We start from the raw sequence: 23,737 nt of genomic DNA on the forward strand, positions 1-23,737 counted from the left end.
GCAGTGTTCAAGGCCAGGTTGAACACAGGGGCTTGGAGCAAGCTGCTCTAGTGGAAGGGGTCCCTGCCCGTGGCAGGGCTTGGAACTGGGTGAGCCTTAAGGTCCCTTCCAATCCAAACCAGCCTGGGATTCTATGATAAATGCCCTCTAGCAACACAAACCCAAGAAGCCTTTTCTTCTTCTGGTACTTTGTTCACTAAAACACACAATATCCACTGCCTTACCTCTGCTCCAGAGGCACATCGTTGCATGTATCCCTGTTGCACATTCTTCCCTACCTCTAATCACCAGTGAAAGCACAGCTAGAAACAGCATCCTGACTTTTATTTGCCAAATCTACTGCCCCTCTGGAAATTTTTCCCCTGTATGGGCACGCAGGACGTAAATGTCAGTCAGTCCTGGCTTTTCATTGACTTGAGCAGCTCAAGGGACTAATCATTAATTCACATCCCACCATCCCCACTCTCCATGTGGCTGGTCAGTCCTGGAAGTCATACTCCAAACCTTTTGCTATTTAGTAAGTTATTGAGGCATCAGACATTTTTATGAGCATCCATCAAGCATCTGATCTCTAAGCTCAGAGTCACAGCACAGCCCTGAGCTCATCTATCACTGCAGCCCAGCATGCATACAGTCCAAGATTGAAAACAGATCTCTTAAGGAACATCATGTTTTGGCTTCTTGTGGAGGGTGATTAATTTTTAGAACAAAATTTGCATAAAATCTTTTCAATCTGTTTGTAATTACCAGAAATTGAAACAAGTGATAAACAACTTTGAGCACTTTTCAGCTGAGTATTAATCAGAAAAACATCCAACTAATTGAAAAACAGAGTTTCAAGTAAGAAATTTGAAACACAACTTTAAAGTATTTGAAATCCCTCTTATTTTAAGAATCCAGCTTATTCTACAGGAAAGAAATACACAGGGGTTATTTATATTTGGAAATCCCGTGCTATACAGAGTACACATACCCATGTGTGCAAGTGTATATGGACAGCGGTGGAGATAAAAGTCCTGTCATTGAGATCTCTTAGCATTAATGCTCAAATAATTGCTTTTCAGGTCAGGGAACGCAAACGCAAGCATTATGTTGACAATGATGGTTTTGCACAAGAAGAAAAGAGATAATCAACAGTGAAATGTGCAAATGATCTATTTTTTCCAGCTGAAACAATTCAAAAGTTTTCCTTGAACTTGACCTGAAAGTGTGCATACATGTGCTTTAATGAGTGGAAATAAAAGGGTCTGAAGGACTGTATTTTGGAAAGGGGGATTTACAATTTCAGTTTAATGTGTAGCTGTTCCCTGGCTACTCTGTTCTGTACAGTGCCTACAGTGTGTGATTTATATGTGCATATTCACACTCATTTCTACCATATTAACACAAGGGTTTCCCTCCCCACGTAGGCAGTGCTCCTCTAACCTGCATTCGCACCACACATTTCCATTCCACCGGCAGAGTCCTCCTGCTTTGCAATTTGCCTTGTTTCTCACCATTTCTCCTCACTTATCACTTCACTAGCTTCTTATAAATTGGTTCTTTCACGTTAAAAATCACTGCTGTTGCATCTAATTTGGACATCCAACTCTCTTCTCCAGTTTCTCCCTGACTCTCTTCTTTATGCTATTCTTCCCTCTTCTTCTGAGCAGCTCATGCAACAACTCACTTAGCAATAACTGCCCTGCTAAGTTTTTTCTGGAAGAGCTTTCACCATTGCCTGCCACCACAATCAGATTATATAGGTTCCGCCCAATTAACACCATCTCAGATAAGTGCTACAGGATCGACCCAGTTTTAGAGCTGAAGAAAGATGAATCAAGGAAAAGAGAAACACTTACTGAAGCCAGGGGAGGTTTAGACGGGTATTAGGAATAATTTCTTCTCCCAAGGGTGCTCAGGCACTGAAACAGGCTGTCCAGGGCAGCGGTGGAGGCATTGTGCCTGGAAGTGTTCACAAACCATGCAGACAAGGCCCTCAATGACATGGGTTAGTGGTGGCCTCAGCAGTGCTGGGAATAGTTGGAATTGATGGTCTTACACGTCTTTTCCAACCCAACTGATTCTATGAACCTCCTGCCCACCTCCACAGGGTGGAAAATACTATTGCTGGCAAATCATAGCATCATGGAATCATAGAACAGTTAGGGTTGGAAAGGACCTTCTGATCATCTAATTCCAACCCCCTGCCATGGGCAGGGATACATCGCACTAAACCATGTCACCCAAGACTCCATCCAGTCTGGTCTTGAGCACTGCCAGGGATAGAGCATTCATAACTTTCTTAGGCAACACATTCCAATGCCTCACCACCCTCTCAGTAAAGGACGTCTTCCTTATGTCTAACCTGAACTTACCCTGTTTAAGTTTAAACCCATCACCCCTTGTCCTACCCGTACAGTCCCTAATGAAGAGTCCCTCCCCTACATCCTTATAGGCTCCCTTCTGGAAGGCTGATATGAGGTCTCCATGCAGCCTTCTCTTCCCCAGGCTGAAAACCTCAATGTTCTCAGCCTATCTTCTTATGGGAGGTGCTCCAGTCCCCTGCTCACCCTCGTGGCCTCCTCTGGACGTGCTCCAACAGCTCCATGTCCTTTTTATGTTGAGGATAGCGAAAAAATTTATCCCTCCAGGGCATATAAAGGCCAACTAAATCCCCCTTTCCTTCTTATGTGGACTTTTCTATCTGATTGCTTTTGACCTTAAAAGCACTTTCTTAAAAGGAATGAAGGATATATGCAAGAAAAGGTGATTTACAGTAAATGAAGATTATTATTCAGTCTTTGCCTTTCTTACCTTTTTTTTTTTTTCTGTTGGAGAAAAGGAACATAAATAACGTGAAATCATCGCAGGACAAGGGAGCTCTGCACTGAATGATGCAGTTCCCACTCTTCTCCATTACAGGCACATCTGCCATCACACAATCTCAGACCCCAGGTTGGTGTCTTGACTTTGGGTCTCTTTCTTTTTCCCAAGAAGCACACAAACTTTGCTGCTTCACCTTGAGTGGCTCTTTGTAGCTACCTCTGTGTCTGAAACACCCGATTTCCCTGACAGTTCAACCCCTTGGTCAAACTTGATTGAAAAGACTCTTGCAGCTCAACAATTAAGATGAAACCAAACTGGGCAATGTGGTCTCCACTTACATGAGACCTTTCATGAATTTTACCAAAGAACTTTTCACCATCTTGGAAAGACTCCAGGACATTGAGGGAGCTTCACGCCAAGACAGGATATTTTCTAGAGGTTTGGTCACAGGAGAGAGCTGACTGTAGTTTTCCCTCTGTCCTTTGACTTCACAAAATGACAAAACAAAAGAAGAGGAATCTGTGGTGACAGAAGGTGATGTCACATACCTTTACTCTGATATTGATTGCCCATTTACAGCGCTTCACTTTAACATAATGAACAACACAGAAATAGTACCATAACCAATCAATTATTCTGTCCCTCTACCTAGTCAAAGCACATAGACATGAGCTTCTACAGCATAAGAAAGCCCCTTTAGATCCTTGTGAAGGAGTGGGAAGACACAATATTACAAACTTTCATACCAGCACAGGATTTGGGTTGTGAAAACAGAGACTGAAACAAATGCTTAATTTGCTCACGAACAAGAGATATTTTATGTCTTTGTTTCACCTCGTAAATGCCAGAACTTCAGATTGTTGAACTCTGTAAGAAATTTTAAGTGCACTTAGATATGTACTTAACCAGATGTCAAGTGCTTGAAAACCCAGCGCTGCCATTGTGCAAACCAAAGGCAACACGAGTGCTGCTTGGCTGCAGCCATGTTGTCCCCCTCACAGTTACAGGACAGTAAAATGGGAAAAAGATTTTCATCTTACAGAGATTCCACTGTCTGGATGGATACTCAGCAGTGTGTTCATATAATGCACCAAACCCACCCATCACTGGTTTCAATCTGGGAAATACTGAAAGCTCACAACCATTCTTGCAATTTCCATCACAAAATAAAGGAGCCACATTACGTATGTAAAGCTCAGGCTCAACGCATTATAAATCAATGTTTCTCCTTCCCCTCTCACATTTACTTTCTCTGCTCTTATAAAGCCAATCATCTCATGAAACACAGGTGTGAGAAAATTATTCTGATTTCTACAGAAATGTCAGAATTAAATTCTGTCAAACACAATAAATCCATGTTAGACAACAGCTGAAATCTCTGCAAGTGACTATCAAGCCTAAAGCCCTGATCCTAATCCCAGATGTGACCCAGGCTGAGATCACAGGAACACCTGAGATTTACCATGGTGCAGAAATTAAGCCTCATGAATTCTGTGCCAGCATTTCTACATGGGTGCAACCACTTTGGTTAAGGTGTCTACTGATCTGCAGGAACAGGAGGGAACTCAGACCTACAGACCCTGCTTTTCCAAGATATTATTTCCAGTCATTGCCCAAAATCTGTCCCAACATGGGGAAACCTCAAAACATCAACAGCTTTTTTCATATCGCATAAGAAGCAGCTTTTACAGAGGTCCAGGCTCAGTTAAAACCCCAAAAGGGATTGCAAAGGCAATAAAACTTGTATGGAAAAAAGTCTGGCACATGCATAGATACAGAGGGCAGTTTTTCCTTTGAAAGTCAAAGTTTAAATCACAGTAATTTCATCCCACAGCAATTTTCTAATTGTTCATTAAAAACACATTAATTGTATGCAAAACACATAATTTGTCGCTATTTGGAAGTGAAAATAGAAAACCCCAGGGGGCCAAAACTTGGCATGAAGTCATACTTCTGATTTATACTTATAAAATCTGTCCCTGGGTACTGTTCACTATTATAATTTACAGGAAAAGTCATTAAATACCTACTTAAAAAATATTTTTAAGGAATCCATGAGCTGATAAGCAATATAAAATATTTCAATAAAGCACCACATCTTTTCATGAAAATGTGTGCATATTTCTGTTGATCACAGGTTGCTCTCAAAGTCATATGGTTGCATGAGTGCAGAACCAATATTCAGTAGTCATAATCCAAAAAAACCCTCACCCAGCAACAAAAGACCGACTGAAAGCGCTGCGCCATCAGGCTGCATGGTCTCATGATTACTGTCTCCTCTTTTAATGAAGATGTAGCACTCCACTTTATAGCCCTAATTTACACTATAGATCAAAACGGGGGAAATTTTCTAATTCTCTATGGGGGGAGGGAGATTGCCACCTCACTGGCTTTCAACACACATCATAGAATCATAGAATAGTTAGGGTTGGAAAGGACCTTAAGATCAGCTAGTTCCACCCCCCGTGCTGTGGGCAGGGACACCTTACGCTAAATCATATCACCGAAGGCCTTGTCCAACCTGGTCTTGAGCACCACCAGGGGTGGAGCATTCACAACCTCCCTGGGCAACCCATTCCAGTGCCTCACCACCCTCACAGGAAAGAATTTCCTTCTTATATCCAGCCTAAACATCCCCTGTTTAAGTTTGAACTTGTTACCCTTTGTCCTCTCACTACAGTTCCTAACGAAGAGTCCATCCCCAGCATCTTTATAGCCCCCCTTCAAATACTGGAAGGCTGCTATGAGGTCTCCACGCAGCCTTCTCTTCTCCAGGATGAACAGCCCCAACTTTCTCAGCCTGTCTTCATACAGGAGGTGCTCCAGTCCCCTGATCATCTTCATGGCCCTCCTCTGGACTTGTTCCAACAGTTCCATGTCCTTTTTATGTTGAGGACACCAGAACTGCACACAATGCTCCAGGTGAGGTCTCACAAGAGCAGAGTAGAGGGGCAGGATCACCTCCTTCGACCTGCTGGTCACGCTCCTTTTGATGCAGCCCAGGATTCGGTTGCTTTCTGGGCTGTGAGCGCACACTGAAGCCAGCTCATGTTCATTTTCTCATCAACCAACACCCCCAAGTCCTTCTCCTTGGACTGCTCTGAATCTCTTCTCTGCCCAACCTGTAGCTGTGCCTGGGATTGCTCCGACCCAGGTGTAGGACCTTGCACTTGGCATGGTTAAACTCCATGAGGTTGCCATCAGCCCACCTCACAAGCGTGTCGAGGTCCCTCTGGATGGCATTCCTTCCCTCCAGGGTATCAACCGAACCACACAGCTTGGTGTCATCAGCAAACTTGCTGAGGGTGCACTCAATCCCACTGTCCATGTCAGCGACAAAGATGTTGAACAAGACCGGTCCCAACCCCGATCCCTGAGGGACACCACTCGTTACTGGTCTCCAGCTGGGCATGGAGCCATTGACCACAACTCTTTGTGTGCGGCCATCCAGCCAATTCTTTATGCACCGAGTGGTTCATCCATCAAATGGATGTCTCTCCAATTTAGAGACAAGGATGTTGTGTCAAAAGCTTTGCACAAGCCCAGGTAGAGATGACATCAACTGCTCTACCCCTGTCCATCAGTTCCGTAGCCCCATCATAGAAGGCCACCAAATTGGTCAGGCAGGATTTCCCCTTAGTGAAGCCATGCTGGCTGTCACCAAGCACCTTGCTGTTTTTCATGTGCCTTAGCATGCCTTCCAGGAGAATCTGCTCCAAGATTTTGCCAGGCACAGAGCTGAGACTGACTGCTCTGTAATTCCCTGGGTCATCCATTTTCCCCTTCTTGAAAATGGGGGTTATATTTCCCTTTTTCCAGTCATCGGGAACTTTACGTGACTGCCATGATTTCTCAAATATGATGGCCAGCAGCTCCACAACTTCATTTTCCAGCTTTTTCAGGACTCGCGGATGGATCTCATCAGCTTACAAAATTAGCATCAGTGTGCAGTGGCGAAAGATTACTAGGATGCGTTTAATCTGTCATTGAACCCCTGATTCATGAAGTGCAAATAATGCAATGACTATTTTCCCCCTACAAATTCGAACTGGAAGCTTCAGTACAAGTCACATCTTTCTAGCTTATTGGGAGCAGCCCTGAGAAGAAGGACTTGGGGTGTTGGGTGAGGAGAAGCTCCCCATGACCCAGCTTCAGTGAGCACTTGAGCCCAGAACCACCCTGTGTGCTGGGCTGCACCCCCAGAGCGTGAGCAGCAGCTCAGGGAGGGGATCCTGCCCCTCTGCTGCGCTATGGGGAGACCCCCCCTGCAGTCCTGATCCAGCTCTGGGGCAGCAGCACAAGAGGGACGTGGAGCTGTTGGAGCGAGGCCAGAGGAGGCCATGGAGATGCTGCGAGGGCTGGAGCAGCTCTGCTCTGGAGCCAGGCTGAGAGAGCTGGGCTGGGGCAGCCTGGAGAAGAGAAGGATCCTGAAGGGGAGACCTGAGAGCAGCTCCAGTGCCTAAAGGGGCTGCAGGAAAGCTGGAGAGGGGCTTGGGACAAGGGATGTAGGGACAGGCCAAGGGGAATGGCTTTAACCTGCCAGAGGGGAGACTGAGATGTGCTCTTAGGCAGAAGCTCTTTGCTGTGAGGGTGCTGAGGCACTGGCACAGGGTGCCCAGAGAAGCTGTGGCTGCCCCATCCCTGGCAGTGTTCAAGGCCAGGTTGGACACAGGGGCTTGGAGCAAGCTGCTTCAGTGGAAGGTGTCCCTGCCTGTGGCAGGGGTTGGAACTGGGTGAGCTTTAAGGTCCCTTCCAACACAAACCAGTCTGGGATTGTGTGATTCTATTACTCAAACAATCTAATGGGGAAAAATAATTATCACAGTTCTGTGCACTTGTAATTTTAATTTCAGTTTTTCCAGCATGCTTGTTAGCTTTTCTAATTCTAGTTTTCCAAGAACCTACATTTTCTCTCTCGCTATAGATACGTACATAATGCACATATATTATATACATAAACGCATACATATGTGCCCACCCGGCTATATCTGAGATACAAAACAACATGCAAATACATGGATTTCATCCCTTGTCCACATGTTCACAGCACCCACAGAAGCCATTAGACTGCAAAAAAGGATATGATCCTGTCCGTTTAGGCAGAAAGTATATTTCTGTTTATTTTACACTCAATTTGTTATAAAAATAATAAAATAAATGTATAGTCTACTAGTATGCGACATTTAAAAAATCTCTACCTAAAAAAAAAAGAAAAAAAAAAGAAGACAATTCCCTTACTGAGTCACTGCCTAAAACATGGAGGGTGTCAAACAGGTCAAACTCAGCAGTGCTGCAGGAAGATCTGGGAAACAGCATCACAGAGGAAAATGCCTTTTGCACTTCTCTAATGCACGGGAGAGTTTGTTGACTTCCAGCTCCTTTTCTTTTACCATAATCTAGTATACAACAAAGTTTCAAGAGGATCTGCCCTAACCCTCTGATAACAAGCATTTCCTTGCCTCTGCCTCTACTTAGAGATTCTTGCTTGAGGCATCCATTGCTCCGAGGCAAGCTTTGATAGGAGAGCCTCCCGGTCTGCAGTGCCCCTAATTATAGCGACTCTGCACTCTCTGCCCATGCCCTGTGCTTCAGGTAAATGCCACAAAGGTCACTTCTTTAATTCAATACCAAACTTGCATTAGAGATCATTTGCACAAGGCTGAAAAAAAGAGTGTCATTCGTAATGCTGATGTTCAGGTTTCCTTAATATTATACAGTCATACAAATAAAGTAGAGTAAAGAATAGAATAAAGAATAGAATAAAGTAGGTACCTTGTGAAGGCTGGCATTATCTCAAGATAGAAATCAAGGCAGGTCAGACAATACACCACCTGGAGGTGACTATTTTTCTCCACAGATTAATATGTGTTACCATGCCTTAAATGACAAGCTTTCAGAAATGTGAAGTTATTTCTATATAGTTATTTCTATATATATTTCTAGTATACTAGAGCAGGTATTTTCCCACCGGGTCTCACTCATAGCAGGGAGGTCCCAACAAGGAGGGCTCCAATTTGACCGGATGTGTAGAAAGAGTTATTCCACACAGGGCTTTGGATGGGACAAGACAACCAGGGTCATCAAGCCCAATCCACAGAACCACTACACAATGGAAACCTGATGCAGGAAGGTCCACAGAGCTTCACTGCACGCAATGAACCCTCAAAATACATGCAGGCACCCTTCTAAAGAGTTTATAGAGACCAGAGTCTGTAACTCTTAGATGTGACGTGGTGATACTCATGTCCCTGAGTGTGACAGGAGATACGAGAAGCCCAGCAGAACTCACTCCACAAAAAAGCGGAAAAACAGCCCCTGGCAATCTAATTAGGGAAAATTCGCTTTGTATCATGCATCTATATGCTGTTTTAGCTGGGGGTGTGCAGACAGAAGCAGAGGATGGGAGGTGTTTGCTAGCTGTAGCCCTTCTGGTCCTGACAGTTGACAATTAAGTCCTGGGCTGCAAACATTACAGTTATTGCTTAAGTACAAACTAAGAAGCAATACTCAACTCCAGTTCTGTCATTTGCCTGTTGCCTTAACGTTTCGATTTTGTGCAAGGTTACAATTCATCTGCCCAGGAAAGCCATTAATGAGCAGAAAAATTACTATGAACAATTCTGAGAATTCACCTGCTGTAGCTCAAAGGAATGCAGAGGGGTATTTTTCATCTCCTGTGCAGCCTTTTAAGGCTGTGAAGACCAGGAATCCCAGATTGGTTTGTGTTGGGAGCTTAAAACTCGTCCAGTTCCAACCCCCTGCCACGAGCAGGTACACCTTCCACCAGAGCAGCTTGCTCCAAGCCCCTGTGTCCAGCCTGGCCTTGAACACTGCCAGGGATGGGGCAGCCACAGCTTCTCTGGGCACCCTGTGCCAGCGCCTCAGCACCCTCACAGGGAAGAGCTTCTGCCTAAGAGCTCAGCTCAGTCTGCCCTCTGGCAGGTTAAAGCCATTCCCCTTGGCCTGTCCCTACAGGCCCTTGTCCCAAGCCCCTCTCCAGCTTTCCTGTAGCTCCTTTATGCACTGGGAGCTGCCCTAAATGTCTCCCCAGAGTCTTTTCTTCTCCAGGCTGAGCAACCCAATTACATGAATGTCTTTTACAGTAACAGAGGGCTAAGGGAAGGCCTTCAGCAATTAACAACACTTCACATTTTCAGACTAAGGACCGCAAAGAAGGAATGTGTTTGGTTTTTTTTGTCAGAGTTTCAGGAGGCAGCTGCAAAAGATTTTGGGGAATATGTTTACAGATTATAATTTTAAAAGACCATCTACCTCCCAGGAGCCAAACTAAGATGAATTTTGGAAATCATTAGCTGTTTTCTTCTTTATATTAAAGAATAATGTATATGCCATCAAGAAATGCCCTGCAAAAAATGAAAACCAAATTCAGATAAGTTGCTGACAGATCACATACTAAGAGGACAAATTTTCATCATACATTCACTGAATTACCTTTTAAAATGTAATTTATTGTCAGTCTAACTCTAGCCTCATTTGGAGCTTACTAGAGCTAAGAAGATCAGCGTTTTATGACAGTCATACTTTACAATTGTGTCGTACCCTTTTACTACAGGAATCTCAAAGCATTTTACCATCCTTCGTAGGCGTTTGCAGTTGTTTAGCCTTAACTGTGATTAGCACCTCCCCACCCTCATTTAATTTCATGGACAAGCAGCAACAGGACACTTATAAGGCTGTGGCAGCATCACAGAGTAATTTGGTAAAATGAGATTTTAGAACGGGGATGATTGAAAACCTAGTAGAAAATTACAGAAAGAATTATACCTGAGTGGACTGGCCTCATCCTCAGGTTTCCTCATGGGAAGGACCCTGGGACCTTTAGCTCTACAGCTCTGTCAAGGAGAAGCTCTTGGGATGGAAACCTCTGCATCAGCATCCATTTATCAGACTGAGAAAACTAGGAAAGTTAACCCCAGCTCCAGAAGTGTCTGGCTGCATTTTTTGTTGTTTTTTAGTCATGCAATGACCCAAACTGACCTTGTATAAAGGTTTACTTATTTCTGACACAACCCATTTACCTACCAGATGGGAACAGGGCGTTTAGTGGCAAAGCATGGAGACGAGCAAAGGGTGATTCAGGGAAACTCCTGGCAATGTAGATGTCAAGTACAATCAGAACTAATGAAATAGTTATTGCTATCAGGTATTTGGAATATTAATGCACAGAGACAGATCTCATTTACCAAGACAGAGTCTGGCAATATAAATTATTGGACACTCAAATACTATCACACTCCACATTTAAGGGCCATTTGAATTGTACTCAGGTAGTTTCACTCATCTGCAATCTGAGGAATGTGTTAATAAATACAGGACTGAATCACACCATTGATTTGTAAGTGGACTTTCCCATTAAAACCTGTCAAGAATATTGCTTTTAAAAAAATTAATGGTATAATATAGCCCAGGGATCTGCTATAACATACTCCTGACACTACAGCTCTCAGAGTCTTGTGTGTGATGAATAATCTTGTTTGTCCTGTATTGTCACTGTAATATCTTTCTTCTGCACTTCAGCTGCAGCCAGAGGTCTCATTGCCACCAGTAGTAGCTGGTGGCCATCACTGGTGGGCAGCAAATTAAACAACCAACCAGGTGTCTATGCCTTTCTTTCCGCTTCCCCAAGGAGCAATGTTTCACTTCTATGGCCAGTATCTCCAACTTAGAAAAAAACCTGATACACCCACTTTGGGCTCTGCTCTGGTTTCTCTCTGGATTTGAGCTTGTTCTCCCACATCTCATGCATTAGGGTGTCTTCTGGAAAGCTAGCTAAGTTTTGTAGTTATTGACAGATGCAATTGTCATTGCTGGGAGGTGTTCCTATGAAAAACTATGACAAGCAGGAGCAATGTGAGCCTGGGCATGACACACACAGGGATGTCCCCTGTGATTAATCATAGAACCACAGAACGGTTTGGATTGGAAAGAACCTTAAGATCTTACAGGGGCAGGGACAGCTCACACTACATCATGTCACCAAAGGCCCTGTCCAACCTGGCCTTGAACACTGCCAGGGATGGAGTATTCATCATCATTGTTTCTTCATCAATGGCTTCACTCCACAAAGAATTTGCAGTAAAGGCAGATTAATCTTATGTAAGGAGAATCAGGGGAAGGAGGAAATAAAAAGCCAGAGTATTATTTATTTGCGTGTTTGAGATCAAAGTTATTTCATGGTTTAGTGTGAGGTGTCTCTTTCCATGGCAGGGGTGTTGGAACTAGATGATCTTAAGGTCCTTTCCAACCCTAACTATTCTATAATTCTATGATTCATATTTGATTCCCAAAAAACTATCTGCAATGAAGCGACAGTGCTGATGGATTTGGGTGGCTCCAAGCCAGAGCATCCATTTAAGTACCAAACCTCCCCTCCATCAGGATGGGAAAATTTGCTTATTAAGAGAGTCATGACACTGTCCCAGTTGTGCCTGGATGGTTGAGCATAGAGCATTACTCCCAACCTCAAGAGGTCGCTGTCCTTGTGGTGATATCATTTTTCATTTATTGTAATGGAGTTATAGTAATGATGCAATTCAATTAGACATAAAAAAAAGAGATAACTAATACTTTTAATAACATTAACACCAGCTTCTGACAAATTCCCTACACAGATGGAAGAGCTTGATAGAGTTACTGGTAATGGAATATCCCCCTCTGGAGAGGTGTTAACAACCCTTTTAATATCAATACACCTGCTAGAGCAAAGCTATTTGGTTGCAAAGAACCAGCACCTATGCAAGCTCACAAGGAATGCAAATGATCAACCAGAAATTGTGTTAAGAGGACTTTGTTGATGTGAAGATGTCTCCATGGAATTCAGTGAAGATTTATTCAGGTTGAAAACCTGGCCTTATGTACCAAAACAACCTTTCTCTTTCTTTAATTGTTTAGATCATTGACATTTGATGGACTAAAAAAAAATAAAAATAATCTGATTTATGCCCATTACTGTGGGCTCAGAGAATTCTGTGGGCAGTATGGAAATAGAGCTGTTTACCCAGTTTTCTCCTGAATCTTTCACCCAGAAGACCTTTATTTCACCTTAATAAAAACAAAACAAAAAAAAAGAATAATGCTTATGTGAGAGGGAGATCAGAGCAAACTGCCCTGTGTAACAGCCTCTGCCAGACCTGAATATATTTCTTACAACACACACCTGCTATTTCAAAGCACGTAGTTTTAATTTCCACAGAGTACCCCCTTACTTTTAATGTCAAAACCAATTAACATCATACATGTAAAAACACAAAACCATATGCTTTTTTGCAAATGCACTAAACGTACAAAACCCTCAGTCCTACAGCACTTTCAAATCTTGAGCACTGATGCCTTTTTCTGAGCATCCTTGCGCTGCTCGTTGACTGAATGCCCTACCGACACTTTGACCATGGGACCTACCAGCGCCTATTGGTATCTCTGTCACAGACACACAAAATTTCTGACACCATTCAGCAGTATAAAAACATCTCATTTTGCATCCTCCTAATCATGAACAGTAAAACAAGAGCAGTCAGATTCAGTTAATTTTTTAACTTGCTTCACACTGTTTCTCACGCAAGAGGAAACAGTATTCATCCTGTACAGGGAAAATAAGCAGGTCTGGAGGCCCCATAAATAAATACCTAAAAATCCCAATATCCTTTCTAATGGCAAAGTCTAAATCTAAGACTGTTAACTACTTTCATATGTATGGCAGACTCCTCTTCAATTATTCATCTAAACATCTTCAACCTTCTAAGTAAAAAAAAATCTAGGAAGCTTCCTTCCAAAGCAGAATGAGGGATCATGGGCCTTTTTGCCATATTTATATGCAACGTATAAGACATAAGGATTACCAGTCACTCCAACAGCGTGTTCAGCAGCATCTACAATACAATAAATGAAGAACAAACCAGGAAAAAGGATTTTCACATCGGATAAGAGAAGTGCAATCACTATGACATTTGGAAAATGAGAATGAATGTTGACTAATTTGATGAATTTGGGGAAAACTCCACATAACTGCAACCATATGAAGCTGAAGAGGGCTTTGGACCTGTAGGGACAGGACAAGGGGGAATAGCTTTAACTTGCCAGGGAAGAGATTGAGATGAGACCAGTGGCAGTGGGTTAGAACTGGATGAGCTTTAAGGTCCCTTCCAACCCAAACCAGTCTGGGATTCTGTGATTCTGGAGGTAGGTGAGCACAAACTGTGACTGAGGCAAAACTGCGATTACTAATTACAGTCCTACAGAGAACTTGCAGAGGTCCTTCCCTGGCATTGGACATGAGTGCCTGTCACCACAACAATGTCAATCAAAGCCTCAATCCCAGGGAGAAAACACACTGCTGCTTCAGCAGAAAAGAGGCTGGTGCTTTCAGGTCCCACCACAACCACAGTTCATTGTGTGTCTTCAGCACCATGGAAGATCAGAGGAAAAGTTTTAAGGTCTTTTTTGCTCTCCTTCCTCTGTGCTTCAGAAGGCAGGGAAGAAAAAAAAAAGGGGAATATGGACGAAGGCCCATCAGAGCCTTTTAAAATGTCTTTCTTCTTCCCATTATACTTCCAAGAGGAATAAAAAATAACAGAGAAAAACTCAAAAGAGTGCTTTTAAAATGCTTTTTAGTCTTTGGCTAGAGAGGGAAAGAGTGTCAGAGAGACAAGGGGAAGGATGATTTAGCTGTGGGCTAAAGATGAAACCAGGCACCTGATGCCAGCCCCAAGATAGACCACTCCTTGTCCTACATCAACTGCACTCCTAGGGAAGCAACCTTCAGCTTTTAATTGCAATGCTTTGGGAAGTCCTGCCTATAGAAAGAAACGCTTCAAACAATTATATCAATTGATCTTGCCCAGAGCTGTCTAATGTTTTGTCTAATTACCACTCTCAGAGTTCAACAGCCAGACAGAAGTGCCCACCAGTTTAGCTGCAGATCACACCATAGGCAGGAGCATATGTCAAGCATCACTTTAGAATCATAGCACTGCATGAGAAATGACTGAAGTTATATGGATTGTCCATACACAGAATACACTAAATGAACAAATGATTCCTCTTTTAGTGAAAATATTATCTGTTCCCATCCTGGTCACAAGATCTCAAGCACATGCATAAGTGTATCTCATACAGGGCTCAAGCGAGGACTTGTCCTTAATTGCTTTGCCTTGAGACTCAAATCTGTGACCAGCCTGGCAGACGATACAAACTTCATTCCACTATTTTTTATTAAAATCTTTGTTTACCCAGCGTACTCAAAAGCAAGCAGGGAACTAATTTGTAATGCTATAATAACAGAACCACAGAATCATAGACTGGTTTGCGTTGGAAGGGATGCTAAAGCTCACCCTGTTCCAAACTACTGCCACGGGCAGGACACCTTCCAGTAGAGCAGCTTGCTCCAAGCCCCTGGGTCCAACCTGGCCTTGAACACTGCCAGAGATGGGGCAGCCACAGCTTCTCTGGGCACCGTGTGCCAGCGCCTCAGCACCCTCACAGGGAAGAGCTTCTGCCTAAGAGCTCATCTCAGTCTCCCGTCTGGCAGGTTAAAGCCATTCCCCTTGGCCTGTCCCTACAGGCCCTTGTTCAAAGCCCCTCTCCGGGTTTCTTGTCAGCCCCCTTTAGTTTTTGAAGGCTGCTCTAAGGTCTCCCTGAAGACCTTGATAATCTCTCTACTGTCTTTCACTGTAGAAACTACCCACACCCAAGAGTAACCTTGCTGCTGTTTCCACTACAACAGTCTGTACTTCCAGTTGTTGCACAGATGTGACACTGGGCAGCTGGGGAGATGGCAGAAGATATGCAGTGTGAGTAAATAGAAACTTGAGAAACAGGAGACAAGAACAGAGCCATGATGCTGAGTTAAAAAAAGGACAGCACAAAGCGATGACAAATCGGAAATACAGAAATTTAGCTCCTCACCTGTGCAGGACAAACACAACATAGTATCTGTCAGCATAATACCTGAAGACCCCATTGACTGACAGGGTATACAGCACACGAACGCCAGGTTGGGAAACTATTATTATTATATAAATGATAAAAATATGAACTAAGAGACTGTCGTTCATTGCAGAGCTCTTCTGGTGATTGAAGAGCTGACCTTAGTTCAGCTAATCTACAGAGCCTCTCAAAAGAGCTATAACCCTGCAATTTATCAAGCTCTCCATCCACTCCCCAACGAGCAGCCTCACCTCCCATGGTACATCCCTCATTCCATGGCACATTCACATCAAGCAAGCACCAGCTCTGTGATTTGGATGATTCTGTGATTCCTAACGCAGTGTCACAGTAAGCATCCAACACACCCACCTTCTCCAACTAAAGTAAACGTTTCCATAAACACCTGCACTGGTGGTTGCGTTGAGGTTGTTGCACTGTCCAGGAAGCTCTGTGCACAGAACAGGAGCCTTTCTGTGTGATTTCCAGCATCTTTATTTTACACTTTATCTACTTTTGTTGCTTCTTGTTCTTGCTGTAAGACCCCAGAAGGGAACAATGGTGAATATTGTTTCAATGAGTCAAACTGCTCCACTGGTAAGGATGTTGTTTCCCAAAATGGGTGGAAATTGGTATCAAAGCTTTGGAAATGACGAAGCTGAGGGTTGTTTACCTGCTGCTTCCCAGCTGGGAGAGGAGGCACCTTGTGAGCCCTCCATCCAAGGAAAGTGTGACCATGGACTGAGTGCACATGACCAATACAGTAAATCTGCTCATAAAGCACCATTAAAGGAAAACAAAACCATCAAAACTTCAGTAGTCTCACAATTTTAAACTCTGATTTGCAGGGTGAGAAGATACCTCGTGTTCAGGCAGTAGTGCGATTTCCAAGTAGATACTATTCTTCCAACTTCTCTGTTTGACAACCAATAGTGTGCTGAAACTTTGGGCAGCAATTTAGAGTAGTTATGAATGTATTTTGAATACTTCAGAGCACTTATAAAATTATAGCAGATATTGGCATTACGATCGACAAATGACTGCCATCAACTGAGACAGAAATTGAGACATTTAACTGTGCATTTATCATGCCTCTCTGAGAATTCAGTTTCCTTTATAGTGCAGACATCTCCAGACACTTAAGCGAGATGTTCTTGTTTGTCATTAGCCCAATTTAGCTGTAGCCCTTCACATCAAACCTGAAATTGAGAAATGTTGTTAGAAAGAAACAATTTTGCTAGGTTTACAATTATCTGATATGTTATCTTTCAGGAATAATATACTCCATTTTACCAGTGAATTTACTGTCAGAAATCAAGAGATGCACTTCACTTTCAGTCATCGTTTTCCATAGTTGGATAGCTTTCTGTATAGGCAGATGTGCAGAACCACAGAATCATGGAATGGTTTGTGTTGGAAGGGACCTGAAAGCTCATCCATTTCCAGCCCCTTGCCACAGGCAGGGACACCTTCCCCTAGACCAGGTTGCTCAAAATCTCATTCACCTGGTCAGAAGACTCAACGGAGCAAATATCAACTTCCCAAGGCTCTATACCCATATTAAATAAAGACTCCAAAGCATCAAACATCCTTTATCTTGCTGAGGAGAGCATGGGTACTTTTCAACAGCAGAAGTGGTCAAACAGGTTGGAAGTTTATAGAAGGAAATGGGGAAGAGAAAGGTAACGGGCATATGAAGTATATTTAATTTCCCAAGGACCTGAACCAGTAACAATTTTTAAGCCATCCCCACAGCAAACATGAGAAGGAATTCTGTAAAACGAGCACCAGGAACATGCACCAGGGAGTTGGGCAAACAATGACATTAACGCTGGTAGTGAAGCCAGTTCCTGCAAACCACCTGAGCTCAGCCCTGCCTGCTGCACAATCACACAGTTCAGATGAAGAACACTGCGGTACCTAGTTTTTTGGCCGATGAATGCTCAGGATAGCATGGAGGAAGGAATTCACTTCAGCAAATTCAAAGTGAGGGTGGTGACAGACTTGGGAAAGAGCCAAGAGCAGCTGGTAGATGGTGGATGGCTTCCAGAGGACTTGAGTGATGCTGATACTTTCACTTCAGGGCAGGAGCATCTCCATCCAGCCGAGGGCATGGTGAGAGGGGTGCAAAGGAAATGAAGACAGGGCCAGTGTGTTTACTTTGGATTCCAATGGAAAGAAGAATTTAGGTCAATTTCTTAGAGAAAGGATAATTTTAACACAGCGAGTGATTTTTTTTTTTTTGCCTTTAGTTAATTAGTCATGAAAGCCTCAGTGGAATTTGTCAGTATACTTTTTATTCAGGCAAGGCCAACATTTTAAGAAATTTCCATCTATTTGTATTACAACAAAGAGACTTGTTCCATTGACTCACGGAGCTGCGTTTCAGCAGCAGGGAAAATTAGGCATGTGGAAACGTGTTCCCTCTTTGAGTGTTAGCTTCATTCGCAACCACCTCATTCAATACACGAAGCAACTAATTCATGTAGATCACATCCATCGAGGGATTAGCAACAGCAAACATGAGGCAAGAACATACCTGTTGGCTCCTGCTGTATTCTTTGGATCCATGTCCCTACACCTGCAGAGTGGCACAGCCAAGCCTTGTCTTAGGCTGGCATGGAGGAGAACCAGTGAGCTTCAGTGCGATAGGATGTTTAAATACCAGAAAAGGGCAAATTTATTTCACAGCTTACTCACATTAGCACATTTGCTAAAGTCTCTGCAATAACCCTTCCCATCAAGAATGGAGGTGGAAGCCCATTGCAGTTTCAGTCCTTGCAGCTGGGTATGCCAGGGAAGCAGGCTCATAGGAAACAGATGATTTTGTGGCATTATTTCATCTCATTAAAAACCATTTGATAAATCAGTCTGAGCCCTCTAAAGGACATTTGGTGGAAAATCCATGTGCTGGTCATCTGGTGAATGACTTTGACTGAAACTGGAAGAGTTATTCTAGCTATCATCTCACTGGATTGACAGCTGTCTCCTGTTAGAAGAGGCCAACCTAGCCATCATATGCAATACATGCTTCAGGAAGTGAGCTGAGGCAGAGCATAGGTTATTGCAGGATGGTGTTAAACCACAGGCTACTGGGAAATACCAGCCGACACCCAGCACCAGTCCTTCACCAGTCTAAATGTGAGACAGGATGGGGATGCAAAGCGAGGTTCTCTGCTTCCTTGGCAGTGCAGGGAAAGCTTGGGTGGGTTGGGAGAAGACAGGGCTTGTTCCTCCATTACTCCACCCAGGCTGCTCCAGGGAAGTGCAAAGAGCAAGGTCAGTGCACTAGTTCTGAGCTTAAGCTCAGCCAGATGATGTGAAGAACTCACCTGGACTGCAATCTGCACCCTGAAGGAGAAGACTCACAGGCTTCCTTCTACTTATTAATCATTTTGATCCTGGAAGCCCTCGCTGCATATCATGATCCTGCTGTGAATCTGCACAGCAAAGCCCTCACAGTCCTGCCCCAAAGACCTTGCTGTCCCAGAGTAAAACAGGCAACCAAACAAGGGCTCAGACACAGAAATGCAGGGAGAATATCTTGATGGTGCTGCCACGCCTTGTGCTCTGGAACAGATCTTTCACGCTAAGTTTTGTACTAGGAAGGACAAGGGAGTAGCAGTGAAGGATAAATGAACCAAGTGTGAAATCTGGAGATGATTGCACTTGGCATAATCTCATTGTAAACAAACATTCCTGACTGCGTATTTAAAGGCAGCACTGGTCCTGTATCCATATGGATATGGAGAAGGGGGGAGTGAGGACAAAAAGACATAAAACAACAGCAGCTGAATATAAAAACATTCATCAAACTATACAAAGACGACGACTACTTAAATGTAAATGGCTCATCCTCAACTGAGCTCATTTCCATTTTTAAAAATACTCATGAACACACGGCGGTTCTCCCACTCCTGTTAACACGTGTGGTGGCTCATGGGCCTCACAACACAGAGGGCAACTGCAGCGCATGGGAAATGGATGCTGTGACAGGTCACTGGTGATTTATACTGCACCACTCAGAGAAGTGATTGCCATCGTACCCAGCCATCACCGGGCTCTGACGTGCTGCACCAACACTGAATTTCTCACTGGGAGCTAGTGGGAGTCAAAGAGACCAAACACAGAAACCATTCAGGAAAAAAAAAAAAACAAAAACCCAACAAAACTTTGAAGATTGAGTTAAATCACCACCTACAGGTTAAAATTAAAAAAAAAAAAAAAAAGATATTTTGTGGTTACTTTAAGACATACACAGAACAAACCATACAACACTATAATAATCAAACCCAACATCATTTACATCTGCCTTGATCAGAAACATGTTTTCCATGGTCTCTTTCCAAAATGGCAAATGCTGCTGTTCTTCGTCCACATATACATGTATACATGTTTTTAACGAGGACAAGTCCAACAGTGTGCTCTACTTTTTGTCTCATCCCTCCCAAAACACTTTGCCCCTCACACACAATGGCAAACAACAGAAACAGGACTCGTACCCAGCCAGAAGCAGCGTGCCCCTGCCTGCACAGGGATGCACCACTACCCTTTGGTACCAAAGTTTTGAGCACACCCCAGCGTGCCCACAGTGACTCCGGGATTTGGACAGGGAGCAGGAGCGGCGCTGGCCCCATTGTGCAGCATCTCCAGGAGCCCTTTGTTAGAAAGGCTTGCTGCCTGCCCATGCCCTGCTGCGACGGGACCGTGCCAGCACAGTGCTGCCCGAACCTCCTGCCCACACCTGCATGGCACTGGAAACACCACAATGAGCAAGCAGAGGGCACAGCCTTGCCCCAAAAGTCTGCTTTACTCAATTCCGTTGGCTGAGTTAGGACAGTGACAGGGATGCTTGGGAAAGCACAAACTCGTGACAGCCCCTGGGGCTGCGGTGCTGAGAAAACTTTGCCCACCTGCAGCCTGCGAAGCACAGCACAAGAGATGCCACCTTCAAAACCAGTGCGATGAACACCTGTGTATCATAGGTGGCGTGTGAAACACACAACCAATATGTGTAGCTGGAAAATATGTGGCTGTTTCACCCATGGACCAAACAACATCCACACCATGCTGCTGGAGCAATGGTTTAGCCGCGCGTCTGGCCCCTGACACAGCACACGGCCTCCTTAGCTCCCTGGGCACCTTCACACAGAGCCTCTGCCTATATCCCTCCTTTGGCAGCAAAGGATCCTGCAAGTCAATCATCTGTCATGAAGGAGGATCACTGCCATGTCTCCCATCTCCCAGCCTTTAAGCTGCAAAGGCAAGAGAGACACCTATTCATCATGCTGCTCCCACTGCCCAGGTCCCACCTTCCACACAAGTAACTGCAGAGGACAATGCTGAGGACACACGCACTCAAAATAACCCTCATTCGAGGTTTGCTGGAGAAGCATCTTCCAGTTTACTTGCTAACTGTCCAAAACCAGGACAATCAAAAGATACCCCCTTCCCCCCCCCCCCCCCCAAGTTGTGTAAAGGAAGCACCACCTCCATGGGCAATTGCCATTTGCATACAGCTGATAACCTGAGCTTCACCGAGGATCTTTTAGCAAAACACTTCTCATGCAGCACTTTCCCCCTTCACAAAAAATCTGCTCTAGTGCTGGTGTGCGTGGTGTGGGGAGTTGGTTCCCATTGTTCCTCTGTCGCTGCTGCGAGAGCAGTGTGCACAGACATGTGCGTTTTCCAGTCTCCCCCCTTCCCAAGGCTTCTCCTACCAAAGTGTTCCTTGGTTTCTTTAGGAGAGAATTAAATGAGCACTGGTATTTCCTCTCACGCATCTCCCTCCACCATGCACTCACACACCCAGAGCCTCCTGCAAATCAAAGCTGCACTTTCTTAGTTCCTAACACTTCTTGGCTCATTCTCCCATTCCCCTTTTCCTTCTTTCTCAATGAGAGATCTGTGCACCGCCGAGCCCTTCTGTATCTCCCGTACAAGTAGCCCCGGAGCATCGCTCTGTCAGTTCCTCCCCTACTCCAGTTCCACACACAACCAGCTTTGCCATTTTTAATTGGAAAATGTGCCTGCCAAGTGCGGCAAGAGAGGTGCAGCCCCAAAGAATCGCAGCCTGATAGAGTTGGAAGATGCTTTGCGGGTAACTGCGATCTCTGCCTTGCTAACTCATCCACTGCTCTTATTCCTTTCCTCAGTAAAGGCAGCCCCTTCCCTTGCTTTCAGCACACAGACCCAAAAAGCTACAGGCGAATACATCCAGTTGCGAGACGGATCAGGTGCAAAATAGAATGGGAACTAACCTTATCACCACCACGGCACACAGACTTACACACCTATTATGTTACCTCCTGCCACATTTCTCATTTATTTTCCATGGATTTCCTTCTTTCCAGTGCTGCCTTTTCTCTCCAAGGCTGCGCAAAGCGCTTCTAACCCCGGTTCCCCTTCCCATCTGTGGGAGGTGATGCAAAAGCTCACAACAAAAACGGAGCAGCAGCAACAACAACAAAACCCCCCGAAAAAAAAACGAAATCGCACTTGCAGAGGGTGAGAAAGTGCTTTAGCACAAGAGGAACGGGCAGGTTGCGGAGAAAAAAACACCCTCGCCCTGGAAAGAGGAGGGAAACGCGGCAGAGATGACTTACCGTCGACTCGAGGATGCAGGCTCGCCAGCGAGAACACCAAGAGGAGAAAAACCAGCTTTGGTACCCAAACACATCCAAGACTATGCTCCATATTTCAGCGGACACCTCCAGCGCCGGGTCCCGGTCTCCGGCAGCAGACACACATGCACACACAGCCCCTCCTGCCTCCTCCTCCTCTTCTCCTCCTCCTCCTCCTCGCCGGAGCTCGCCTCCCTCGCCGGTACCCGCTGACAGCGGAGGGGGAGCGGGTGCGGAGGGAGGAGGAAAAGTTGCGTTCAGCACCAAGAGGCTCCGAGGATGCCGAGCGCGCAGGGAAGTAACTCAAGGAGAAGGGGAAGGGTCCTCCCACCGCTGGAAGGGAAAAAACGCAACCCACAACACACACAGGAGAATCCTGACCAAAAACCCGTCACAGGAGCAGCGGCGGCTCCATGTCCAGCGCGGCGCCAAGTACAAAGAATGACAGAATAATAAAGACGAGGGGATGTGGAGGGTAAAAGCGCCGATGCTCGGGCAGGGCGCAGCGGGCGGCTCTGCTCCCGGCCCGAGGAGCGAAGGGAAGCGAAGGGAAGAGCAGGGCAGGGAGAGCTGCGGCGTCCTCCTCACGGGGTCCGGGAGCTGCCGCCCGCAGCCACAGAGCCGGGACGTTCAACCTCGGCGGCCGTGGGGCGGGGGCCAGGCGGGGCCGGGCCGTGACGGGGGAGCAGTGAGGGGGGGCCGGGCAGTGAAGCTGGAGCACTGCGGGGGGGGGGGGGAGGCACTGGGGTGCGGCCGGATACTGAGGGGGGGCAAGGCACTAAGAGGGGGACAGTGAGGGGGAGCCGGGCACCGGGTCCTGAGGGGGGAACCGGGCAGTGGGAGGGGAGCCGGGCATCGCAGGTGGGACTGGGCACTGAGGGGGGACCAGGGCAGAGAGGGGGGAGCCGGGTACTGGAGGGTACCCGGGCCGTGAGGAGGGGCCGGGCAATAAGGGGGAGCCGGGCAGTGAGGGGGGGAACCTGGCAATGAGGGGGAACCGGGCACTGGGGAAAGGGAACCTGGCACTGGGGGGAACCGGGCAGTGAAGAGGAGTGGGTCACTGGGGAGAACAGGGCACGGGGGGGAGCAGGGAGAGGCAGCCGGGCAGTGATGGGGGAGCCGGGCAGTGATGGGGGAGCGGGGCAGTGATGGGGGAGCGGGGCAGTGATGGGGGAGCGGGGCAGTGAGGGGGGAGCGGGGCAGTGAGGGGGGAGCCGGGCAGTGATGGGGGAGCGGGGCAGTGATGGGGGAGCCGGGCAGTGATGGGGGAGCGGGGCAGTGATGGGGGAGCGGGGCAGTGATGGGGGAGCGGGGCAGTGATGGGGGAGCCGGGCAGTGATGGGGGAGCGGGGCAGTGATGGGGGAGC

At 45.7% G+C, this 23,737-nt stretch overlaps 1 protein-coding gene across 1 annotated transcript in view; it reads right to left on the reverse strand.

The window, feature by feature from the left end:
• The window catches only part of DCC (DCC netrin 1 receptor), a 606,685-nt gene extending 583,847 nt beyond the window's left edge, over nt 1–22,838 (reverse strand). The window contains exon 1 of the mRNA XM_061450469.1: nt 22,353–22,838. Coding sequence (XP_061306453.1) covers nt 22,353–22,443 — 91 coding nt within the window. The 5' untranslated portion in view covers nt 22,444–22,838. The remainder of the gene's footprint in view (nt 1–22,352) is intronic.
• Nucleotides 22,839–23,737: the final 899 nt, after the last annotated feature.

Source organism: Pezoporus flaviventris, unplaced genomic scaffold (assembly GCF_033815535.1).
Source record: "Pezoporus flaviventris isolate CSIRO_AGI_PZ_B2104156 unplaced genomic scaffold, CSIRO_AGI_Pfla_v1 ptg000010l, whole genome shotgun sequence".
In the NCBI taxonomy this organism is placed as follows: Eukaryota; Metazoa; Chordata; class Aves; order Psittaciformes; family Psittacidae; genus Pezoporus; species Pezoporus flaviventris.